General features: G+C 44.8%; 1 protein-coding gene across 7 annotated transcripts in view; it reads right to left on the bottom strand.

Moving 5' to 3' along the window:
* PAPLN (papilin, proteoglycan like sulfated glycoprotein) overlaps positions 1-12126 on the bottom strand; it is a 90032-nt gene that overhangs the window by 19067 nt on the left and 58839 nt on the right. For all 7 annotated transcript variants that reach the window (XM_020986336.2, XM_020986335.2, XM_020986340.2 and 4 more), the window contains 6 exons: positions 11613-11769; positions 8687-8776; positions 8199-8469; positions 5659-5764; positions 5122-5251; positions 3379-3991 (listed from right to left, as the gene is read on the bottom strand). In XM_020986336.2, the coding sequence (XP_020841995.1) occupies positions 3379-3991; positions 5122-5251; positions 5659-5764; positions 8199-8469; positions 8687-8776; positions 11613-11769 (1367 nt within the window). The remainder of the gene's footprint in view (positions 1-3378; positions 3992-5121; positions 5252-5658; positions 5765-8198; positions 8470-8686; positions 8777-11612; positions 11770-12126) is intronic.

A 12126-nucleotide genomic window follows, 5' to 3' on the forward strand; every position in this document is an offset into this window, starting at 1 on the left:
CCATAGTTGTGATTCTCCTCTGGTTTTTTATGATAGGATCTTTTCCTTCATGTCATTGCCTCTACCTACAGCTTATTTTTATTTATACTGCAAACAAGCTGCTAGTCTGAACCTATTTTCTACCAAAGTGCTTTCCACTCTTTCCACAGTTTTGTTGAACAAAGAGCTCCTTCCCTAGTACTTTGTCTACCTGGGTTTATCAAGGACCAGAGTACTTACTTAAGTCTTGCTTATCTAATCCTATTTGATCAACTTTAAATTTTTTCTTACCCCAAAATAAAAAAAATTTCGTAATTACTGCTTTATCATATAATTTCACATCAGTTATTTCCCAGCTCTCCTCTTTCCTGCCATTTTTTCAGTATCTCCTTTTATGTCCTTGATGTTTTGTTCCTCCATATGAATTCTGTCATCATCTTCTCTAATTCTATAAAGCATCCCCTAGTGGTTTGCTTGGCATAACAGGCTATTTGTATCATAGCACCATTTTTACATTATTAGCATACAGAAACCTTGAACAACAAATATCTCTTCAATTATGGAGGTCTTTATTGCCACGAAAACTATTTTGTACTGTTTATATAAATCTTCTATGTACCTACGTTTTATTGGTATTTTAAATGGTACTTATCTTTTAATCTCTTCTTGTGGTCCTTGCTAGGAACAAATGAGAAATTCTAAAGATTTTGTGATTTTCTTTAACATCATGCTATTTTTTTGAAGCTATTGGTATGATTAATTTTGTTGATTCTCTAGAGTTTTGTAAGTAAATTAGCATATCATCTAAAAATTAAGATTTTTTTTATGCCCTCACATATAATTAATTTTTTAAAAGTCATATGGGAACCTGAGAAATACACATAGTCCCTAAGATTCTCATTCATTGGTTTCTATGAAATTCAGTTTTCTAATATTCTCTTCAAGACTTCTTTATCTAGGTGGCACAGTAGATAGAGCTCTGACCCTCGAGTCAGGAGGACCTAAGTTCAAATCCGGCCTCAAACACTTGACACTTACTACCTGTGTGACCCTGGGCAAGTCACTTAACCCCATTGCCTAACAAGAACAAAAACAAAAGACTTCTTTATCTTCCTAGTAGATATGTCAAGTTCTGACAAAACAACAGGAAACTCTTGCACAATTACTGCCTTACTATCTAAGTCTTTTTGCATTTTAGTAGTCATTCCCTTATAAATGGATTGCAGTGCCATTCAGTACATTTTATTTTACACTGATATTGTTCCATTATCTATGGTGCCTTTAATTATACTGTAATTTTTCTGCTTGCCTCTCAGTGGGATTTGTGTTTGCTTCTGCCTGATCTAAAATTATGCTTGTAATTTCTGCATTTTAGGACTAGGTGAAGCATAACATATTTTATTCTAAATCTGTTCGATGTTAAACCTAACTCACTTTAGAGTTAGATTCATTTTGAAACTATATGGATTTCATGTGCTTTAGGTACGCTTCTTGTAGGCAACAAATTATTGGATTCTGTTTTCTAATCTATAGAATTTTAAGTGGTTTAATGATAGAATTTCAGACACCATGACGGGCACCTGAGATATTTGGGGTCAGGTAGGCCTTCTTGGATCCCCTCAAATCCTACCATAAGGTAACTATCCTGTCTGACGCAAAAGCCTGGCCCTATTAAATTCTGCTGAGAAGGATAAGAATTTAAATTCATACCTTAGAGTAGGATTTATCCATTTCAACAAACATTCCTTATAAAGCCTATTTTATGCAAAGTGCTTTGCTAAGTGTCCTGACATATTATCTTTGTATAGGCTATTTCCTCAAGAATTTAGGGTGAAGGAGGGTATTGGAAAAAAAGAGTAGATCAAAAGTAGTGTTGAAAAGGGACTTAAAGATATGAAAAAATTATCTAAATCATTAATAATTAGAGAAATGCTCATTGAAACAACTCTGAGGCTCCACTTCATACCCGTCAGAATGGAAAAGTTGACAAAAGAGAGAAAAGAGACAAATGTTGCAGAGGCTGTGGGAAAACAGGTGCATTGATGCACTTTTGGAGGAGTTATGAACTCATCCGCTTATTCTGGAAAGCAGTTTAGGACTGTGCCCCCAAAGCTACTAAACCATGATCCTGTTTATCAAAAGTCTGTTTTTATAACAAGTCTGTTTTTTCAAGTCTATACTCCAAAGACATTAAGGATACAGGAAAAAGATCTACATAGACAAAAATATTTGTGGCAGTTCTTTTGAGATATCAAAGTATTTGAAGGTAGGGGAATTCCCATCAATTAGGGAATAGCTGAAAAAGATATGGTATTTAAGTGTGATGGAATGCTAACATATTTCACTGCATAATCATCACCACCACAAAGTCATCACACCCTGTTTTTTCAGCCCAAAAATGGGGTTATAGCCTTTCACCATGTAATTATCATATGTATAATTCTGTTTGTCACGCTGCTTAAAAAGTAAACAGCAGCAATGTATTCACCAGTGGCATATGGACACACATTTCTCTCTCATGCATTGAACACTGACAGCCTAGAATTCTCAGCATACACGCATTGTCAGTATATTCCCAAAAGCCCACTTGCTAACAGTATTGTCACTCAACCCAATGAAGAGCCATAGACGTAAGGGGAATGGGTAGGCAGGTGAAGCTGCCATGAATAAGTCACATGATGTGGTAAGACTTGCATCTTCCCAGGCTAGCTAAACTGTCCAGTTTGTCTGCCAATGATACAGTTTAGTAATAAATGATTTTTAAGTAGCAGCACGATGTTTAAAGTTTCACATGATGGTCACACCCCACTTTTTTGCAAAAAAAATTTGGCATAAAATCTGCGATGATTACGCGGTAAAATATGGTATTGTGCTGCAAAATGATAAAGGGGATGGTTTTAAAGAAACCTGGGAAGATTTGTAAGAACTGATGCAGAGTGAGGTGAACAGAACCAGGAGAACACTTTACACAATGGCAAACAATATTGTCAAGATAAATAACTTTGAAAAACGGGAACTCTGAGCAACCCGACCACCCACTAGGGTTCCAGAGGACTCATGATGAAACCTGCCACCCATTTTCTCATGGAGAGGTGATGGACTCAAGAGTACAGATGTGGACATATTTTGGGGGGACGTGGTCAATGCAGGAATTTGTTTCATTTAACTATTTATGTCTGTGACAGGGAATTTGTTTTTCCTTCTTTCTCAGTGGGAGGGGGGAGGGAGGGAGAAAAGGCAGATCTTTGTTTGAAAAAAACCTTTTAATTTAAATTTAAAAAAAAGGGGGGGGCTGGAAGGGGAGTTGGTACATGGGTAGAGACAGGCCTTCCTGACTTTACAGATTTTCCCAGGGCGAGTCCTTCCCTTAGCCCCCCCTCCCTAGTGGCCCAGCTTTACCTGTGAGAAGGAACCTGTAGGTGTGGTTGCCTAATGTCTTCTCCTGGCCCAAATGCACTTGGCCTGACCTCCCGGTCCTGGTGTCCTGTATGTTGGTTCTTCAAGGGCTCCTGCTTAGAGGTCCTGGGCAGTTGAGTCTTATCTTGCCTCACGTATTGTCCCCCTTGCTCTAGCCTTAAAGAGCCAGATGAAAGGGAAGGCCTTCCCTGGGATGTGTCTGTATGGTCCAGACCCCAACTCACCCCATTCCTACTCCGGCCATCATTTCTGGATGACTGGCCATGGTAGGAGGCCTCATGGTGGCCTCCTTGGTTATAGCCAGAAGGCCCTTGCCTGGGCTGGCTGGGCCCCGCTGGTGTGTCTGTCTCCCGCTGGGCAGGAGATGCCCATCTCTGCTCTGCCCCATGACTCAGGGGTCCTGGGTCACTGCCGTCCGCTCCCTCTTGGCAGCTTTTCATGCACTCCTCTTCAGAGAGGAAGTTGTTCCTGTTGCCATGGCAGCCACCATACCAGAAGCGGTTGCACTTGCCCACAGTGGGAATGAAGTACCAGCGAGGGGTCCAGTCCCCACAGGAGCCGTGGGCACTGGGCAGCAGGCACCTGACTGGGTAAGCTGTGGAGGAAGAGCAGGCTGAGGCCATGCGTCACCTGTAAGAATTTTCCTCAACTTCAGTCCTCAGTCATGGGAGAACTCTCCTTGTCTGTCTATCAACTATTCTGAGGACACAGGCTCAGGAAAACTGAGGGGCCAGAGAGGCAGTGACATGGGCAACAGCAGGCCTGGGAAGACTGGGGGAAACCAAGCCTGGATCTCCACAGCGAGGAGCCAGCGGCGGTGCTGGGAATGAAGCCATCCCTTGGTTTTAGAAGGAGGGAGAGCCCTCTACCCAGACTTCTGCAAACAGGAAGAAATGCCGAGGGGACCTCAATGAAATAGGATTTCAAGAATCCCTGCCACCACACAAACACACATGAGGGTGAGAACTTAAGTTTCTATCAGCTAACACCTTAAAGGGAGTAGGATTTATCCAAACCAACACTCTTTTGTTAAAGAGCCTACTGTGTGCAAGGCACTGTGCTAGTTCCTGACTTGCTATTTTTGCGTAAGATTTGTCCTTAAGGATTTAGGGGCGGGGGAGGGAGGAGGTATTAGAAGACTAAGAGTAACATTGGAAGGGACTGAAAGATATGAAAGAAATGCTCCAAGTGACTTATGCCCGGAGAGGCTCTTCCTCACACACATTAGATTGGCAAGGTTGAGAAAAAACAACAAATGATGAAAAATGGAAGGTTAAAGCTTATGAAGCAGCTGGTGGCACAGTGGATCGATCTCTGGACCAGGAGTCAGGAAGACCTGAGTTCAAATCCATCTACTTGCTAGCTGTGTGATCCTGGGAAAGTCACTTAACTTCTGTTTGCCTCAGTTTCCTCAACTATAAAATGTAAGTAGTAATCGCACCTACCTCCCAGGATTGTTGTGAGGATCAAAGATACTTGTGAAAAGCACTTAGGGGGTACCTAGTGGGTAGAACACTGGTTCTTGAGTCTGGAGGACCTGATTTCAGATGTGGCCTCAGACACTTACTAGCTGTGTGACTGTGGGCAAGTCACTTAACCCTATTGCCTCAAAAAAGAAAAGCACTTAGTACAGTGCTTGGCACACAGTAGGTGCTATATACATTCTTATTCTCCTTCCTCCCACCCTAAAGAGAGTGACAAGGCCTAGAGGACAGGGTCACTTACGGTAGTTGGGCCTGCCTTTGCACCCTTCTCCCAGGGGGCCTGCGCTGGAGGCCACATTGTCGTAGCAGCAGCCATATTGGGATCCTCGGCACTCCATGGATGGCTTTGACTGAGGCTCGGCTTGGCCAGCCTATGGAGAAGGAAGAGGTGACTTCAGAGCAGAGTGAAGGGACACCAGCCTGCCAAGCCCTACTACTGGAGTATCCCAGAGCATTTTTTAGACCTCATTGTTGGGAGAAGGGTGGGATGGAAGGAAGGGTCTCTGAGCCACCCTCACCCTGGCCAGGACAGTCAGAAGAACAGTAGTAGGAGACTTCCCCCACCCACCCATTCCCCCTTCCCTGGTGCACCCAAACTCCAGGCCCATCCAAAGTCATGGTAGCAGGGGCAAATGGTGGGGAGAGGCAGGGATGTAGAGTCCCAAAGAATGCTCAGGAAAGGGGTAGAAGATGCAGGAAGGGAATTCTGCATCTTAGCCACCGGAGCTGATTCCAAATAGCGGATCCCTCCCCTTGGTCAGGGGGTCAAGCCGCTCACCGTAGAATAGGCTGCTCTGGGCCCATGTCTGCTCCCAGAGGACAATAGGCAGCCTGTGAGGTTCGGGCCCAGGGCTGACGAGACTCCATCAGGGCAGCATCCGTACCTGTAGAAAGTTCTCATTGAGTCCTGTCTTCTTGCTGCCAGACTGTTCCCTCTGCTTCTCCCTTCCCCCACTCCCACTTTCCTCCTTTCTACTGAGCTAGAGGGTCCAGGCAACTCAGGACAGACCAAGGAATTCAGGTCCTGGGGGGGGGGGTCTAGGGCCCAAGAGACCTTGTAAGCGACTTGCCCAGGGTCACATTAGTATTGGAAGTGGAATTTGAACCTGGGGCTTCCTGAACACCTCTGTCCACTTTACTTCATTGTGGCCTCTTAGTAGTAGAAGCTTAAGAAGCCTTTTTGTAGAAAAGAGGTAAAGAAGAATCTACTTAACATAGCACCCCTTTCGGGGAATCCCCTTAAAGAATAAAAGTGGTCATTCCCTTTCCATCTCTATCACATTGTACATGCCATTTATTTTACATGAGCCTTGTGAACACGTACCGAACGTTTACCACGCAGCTAGATAGCCCAGGGCAGAGAGCACTAGACTTGGGGTGAGAAAGACCCGAGTTCAAATCTCACCTCTGACATTTACTAGCTATGTGATCATCAGCCTGCCTCAGTTTCCTCATCAGTAAAATGGGAATAATAATAATAATACTAGCACCCAACTTCTGGGGTTGCTGTGAGGATCAAATGAGATAATGTTTGTAAAGTACTTTCCAGAACTAAACTTACTATATGAATGTAAGCTATTAATTACTATTATTTGCCAGCTCCTACAATTACCCCCAAACTCAGAGTACTCGTGGTCAGGACATGGTATAAAAACCATCATGAACTGGGCTGCACTTACGAGCAACTAGACTCTTGGAAAGTACAGTGGATGGAGCTCTGTGGATTTGGCATCAAAGGATTTGGGTTTGAATCCAAGCTGTCCTACCTAGTTAGTTTCTCCTACAGGGCCTCAGTTTCCTCATCTGGAAAATGGGGGCACTGGACTAGATATCCTCAAAGGTTCCTTCCAGCTCTAAATCCTATTTCTGATCTATGAATTTTCATGAAGCCCTGGTCCTACACAACTCATTCTCCTTGGAAACAATGACCGCCATGATTTTTAATGAGTATGGGCGAAAATATGGGAGCTTATGGATATTTTTTTTGTACCCTCTCTACTTGACTGGTGTGAGTAGGATTATGAAGGAAGAAAAGTTATTAGGTACTCTTGTGGCAGCCAAGGAGTCAGCATAAGGATTTGGAGAGAGAGGGCAGCCAGGTGGCCCAGTAGATAGATCACTGGCCCTGGAATCAGGAGGACGTGAGTTCAAATTTGGCCTTGGACATCTGACATTTTCTAGCTATGTGACCCTGGGCAAGTCACTTAATCCCAATTGCCTCCAAGAGAGATAGAGACAGAGAGATTTGGAGCTAGAAAGTATATTGGAGGTCATTGAGTCCCCTCCTGCCTTTCATTTTGCAGATGAGGAAACAGGCCTAAAGAGGAAAAGTAACTTGCCCAAGGTCACACAACTAGTCAGTGACAGAGCTGGGATTCAAACTTTTCTTGGCATCATATTGTCTCCCCCATCCCATGGAGTTATGGATCTCAGAAATCTGTTCTTTCTATTCTCCCTTTCCCTCTGTTGATTATTTCCAACTTATTTATCATACAGCCTGTTTGTACATAATTGTCTCTATGTTGTCTCCCCATTAGATGGGGGGCTTCTTGAAAGCAGAGGCTGTCCTTTGCCTTCCTCTGTATCCCCAGCACTTACCACAGAGTCTGACACATAGTAGGTCCTTAATCTAACTTTTATTGACTGACTTCTTTTTTTTTGGGGGGGAGGTGTAGGTGATGGGGTTAAGTGACTTGCCCAGGGTCACACAGCTAGTGAGTGTTATGTGTCTGAGGCCTGATTTGAACTCAGGTCCTCCTAATTCCAGGACCAGTGCTCTATCCACTGCGCCACCTAGCTGCCCCCTGTTGAGTGACTTCTGGGGCCATCTCCTGTCGTCCTGATATATATCTGGCCCCTGGACCCAGATGGCTCCAGAGGAGAGAGTGGAGCTGGTGACTTTGCCCAGCCCTGCCTCACTTAGATCCAATTCACTTGCAAGTCATGACATCACCTTCCTGATGCCATGGTCCTCGTCAGGAATGAAGGACAAACAACACTGACTGCTTTCTGATACCTTGAGAGTGCAAAATGCTTTCCCATCTATTACCTCAAGTCCCTGTGACAACAATAAAAAACAAAGCCTGAGGCAGGCAGAGGAGAAGAACTAGCTGAACCTCAAGGAAGGGGAAGTGATTTGCCTAGATTGAAGTTAATGGCAGGACAGAGATTAGAGCCCAGATCTCTTGATTCTCAGCCCAGTTTTCTTTCCGCTAAACACACTGCCTGGGCCCACATTACCCTGTACCCGAACTCATGAGAGTTCCCTGAGCATCCCCTCTGTCTGGCGGGGAGGTGATGGCCATCTCCATCACTTACCTGCTCTGCTGACACAACATCCTGGGACAGCCATGCCCCAAGGGGCCACGTGCCACCGTATGGCCATCTGGGCAGCACCCGTGGAGACTCTGGCTGCAGTCATGAGACCGTGACCGCACAACAGGGTCCTCCTGGTGGCGGTGCTGCTGAGATCTGGAGATACTCCAGCCAGACTCCCAGTGTTGAGGCAATAGATTAGCACCCCTGTCTCCCTCAGGGGTATGTTCAGATGTGGCCTGGTTCCTGTGTATCCACCATTCCTCCCTGGTACCTAGAGAGCAGAGGAAATAGATCCTAATGCCTACAACTCGTCACATCCTCCCACTTTGCCTCTCCTGTGACCCACCCTGCCAGAGGCAGCTTCTCCCAGCCCCAGGGTGCACAGTCTTGTCATCCTACCTACCTTGCCCTTCCCCCCAACTTTAGGGAAGCAAGGGGCAGAAGAGGAGGAAAGTTTGGGGGGCAAGGGGATGCCTTTACTTCCAAACCTTGGGAAGGGGTTTCCAGAGGGTCCAAGTAGGCCAACGGGTCCTGGCGACTGGTGTCATAGCCTTGGACATCCTGCATGCTAGGGACCTCTGCAGAAAGACACAGAAAAGGATGGAAGAGCAAAGTGGGAGAGCAAAGGATATAAAACTCAGAAAATCACCAGATTGGGCCTTCCCAGTTAGACGGGCAGCTAGACCACCTGGGGGAAGGGGGGGGGGTCATAGAAGGAAGGCTTTGCCTCTCTTCACTACCACCTGCTTCAGGCAACATTAAAAAACAGCGACCCAGAAGTGAAAGGAAAACGAGGAAACATTTTTAGCCTCTATTGCCACATGATCTACAATAATAATGTCAAATTCAAATAGAAAGTGGGGTAGGTGGCCTACATATGGATGCACGCAGGCTACATGTTGACTTAGAAAACCACATATTGACATTCTCTATGTTGTCTTGTATATTCATCCAAAGTTTGTTAAATATTCCCCAATTACCTTTTAATCTGGGCTGCCCACCTGTGTTTGATACTGTGCCTTACAACATGCCTTGGTTCAGAGTGAAATCATTCCATCTGCGGCTTTAATTATGTCTTAGTTTTAATCTAACTTTTGATTCAGTCTAGCAAATGACGGCATGAAAACTCTGAAAGGTGACAGTTTTTAGGTGCTGATTCTTTCCTCAAAATAGGGAAATAAATGACCTTCCTCAAACCCTCACCTCCTCTCTTTGACCCTTTCTACTTGAGGACCCTGGGACCAGAGAACCTCCTTGGAGCAGAATGAGAAGTGGTCCCCTTTGTAGGCTCTGAGATGGGGCTGTGAGGGGAGAGAGGCCCCATGAGTGATAATGATCAACGCTGCTTTGACATTTCAAGAAATGAAAACATTACCCTTGTCCAGGCCTTCGTGACTCTGCCTGCTAGGTCAAGGCCTCATCTCCTCCTACCTAAGCTATTATGATCATCTCCTAACTGATTGGTTCCCCTGCTTCCTTTGTACTTCCAGAATCCTTTTTCTCAAACTGTCTCATCTCGCCACTCCCCAACACAGCAAGGCAACCTCCACTACAGTCAGGCTGCTTTCTTCTCACCCCCCAAGTACGAAGCTCATTCCTGAATCTGTGCCCTCACTTACGTTGCGACCTTCCTTCTCCTTATTCTGGAAAGGAGAGAGGACAAGCTGGGAAATGGAATGATCTTATCCATCCTTCAAGGCCCAATTCTATTCCCATCTTCTCCATAAAACCTTCCTTTGCCACCCCAGTGTTTGAATTTCTACGGCATTGAGAATCTGGAGCACCAAAATGTAAGTCTTAATTATATAACAAGGAGAGGTCCATCCAACCTTATCCCTTAAAGGCCTGAGCCCACCCAGGCTGTGACTGCTGGTTAGGAGAAGCATCCAAGTCATTATTTTTGTAGGGAGAATGCGTGCCTGGAGGAAACAACATTGCATTGAGAGAGACAGATTCTATTTGTGGAGTAAGAGATTGTGGGAAATGAGCTTTGTACAAGTTCATGGCCGCCTCTCAGTACAGGGAGGGACCAAGCAGTTGCCCATAAAGCCTTCCTGCTAGTGGCCAAAAATAACTTGAGGAAGCAGAGGAACACAGATGATGTATTCAGGCTGGGCTGACGGATAGTCACAGGGGAGAATGGGACAAGAAAGGTTACACAGCTGAATCTCATGTGCTTGTCCAAATGTTTCAAGTGATTGAGTTTCATGATTTTCCCCACCATTGGTTTGGAGGGAGAGAGACGGAGTTAGTTCAATAACTTTGCTAGTTATTTTAACTCTAATTATTTTATCTTTAAAAGTAATTTATTTTATGGGGCAGCTAGGTGGCATGGTAAATAGAGCTCCAGCCCTGGAGCCAGGAGGACCTGAGTTCAAATCCGGCCTCAGACACATAATACTCACTAGCTGTGTGACCCTGGGCAAGTCACTTAACCCCGATTGGCTCACCAAAAAGGAAAAAAAAGTAATTTATTTTTAAAACCTCTCCTAGCATGCTGCAAATGGATCGTTAAGATCACAGATTTAGAACTGGAAGAAGGTCCAGCCTCTCTAATTCTACTGAGGAGGAAAATTATTCGCCCAGGATTACATGGTGAGGGCTGGGGGGCTGGGGCAGGGTTTCAAACCCAGGCCTTCCCACTTCCAAGTCCAGTGCTCTACCTACTAAGTGATCTCATTTGATTTTAGAGGCCCCTAGTTGCTCTAGACTGGAGGCGTGAACCGGATGAGGTAGCCTTATTCCAAGAATTCCAGTTGAACCCAGTAATCTGATTACTACAGACCAGTGGGATCAAACTCAAATAGAAATGGTGGGGGAAGGGGAGGGAGTACTAATCTGTACAAAAGGATACCTACAGGCAGCATATTGACTTAATTTTAAAATGTGACATTACCTATGTTTTTTGCATTTTTATTTATTTTGTTAAACATTTCCCAATTACATTTTAATCTCATTCCTGCCATACTTGGAAGTTTTGTGAGCTTCACGTTTGACACCTCTGCTCCAGAGAACAGTGACAATCAGGCTATGATTATATAGCCTCTTGTATCATTTGAGCTTTTTTTTTTTTTAACTAGACTCTAAACTCCTTGAGAACAAGGACCATTAAGCTGTCCTTCTTCCATAGCATTTAGCATATTGCTGGGCACAGAATCAGATGTTGACTTAAGTGATTAAAAAAAAAAAAGGTGGAAAAAAAATAGAACATAAAGGGGAAATCAAGACCTCTTTTTTTTTACCTGCTCCCTCTCCCTTCCAATGTCCCTTCAGTCTAGTCTTTCCATGCTGTCTGCCGGTGTTGGTAGAAGAGGCAGTCCCCAGTGCTCAGAGGGAGCCATTGGCCCACAGAAGTGCCCAGCCCTCAACTGAATCTCCTCTCTGCTCCTCCTTTCCCCCCTCCCTAGTCCTTACCTTGAGGCAGATGGCAGGACTGTGTGTTACAAGCCTCCACTTCCTCTGGCATCTGGGGCTGGCGAGCCTGGCAGAGGTCAGAGTCATAGACATTGGATTCCCTGTCAGCGCAAATGACTTGCCGTTTCCGGATGCCTGAATCACAGCTCTTAGAACACTGAGAACCACCAGGGGAGAGAGAGAAAAATGTCTAAGTACACATACGTGATTATATGCACACACAGAATGGAAGATGTCTACACACACCCAGAAAGACACATAAAAGATCAGAGACGTTTGTGCATATACCCATAATGACACACACTGAGCCAGAGATGTGTTTACCTAGATGTTTATGTTATTGTTGTTTGTGCATTGTTCTCAAAGAGGACCATGGTATCAGGGAGGTGATGCCATAGAGAAACACAGAGAATCAGAGATGCATGCATATATTGTCATACACAAAGATATACAGAACCAGAGATGAGGTATGTACACACATACACGTAACAAAATCATGCCCCAAACAAAAAGA

The sequence above is a fragment of the Phascolarctos cinereus genome, unplaced genomic scaffold, assembly GCF_003287225.1.
Source record: "Phascolarctos cinereus isolate Bilbo 61053 unplaced genomic scaffold, phaCin_HiC Scaffold_3;HRSCAF=262, whole genome shotgun sequence".
Classification (NCBI taxonomy): domain Eukaryota; kingdom Metazoa; phylum Chordata; class Mammalia; order Diprotodontia; family Phascolarctidae; genus Phascolarctos; species Phascolarctos cinereus.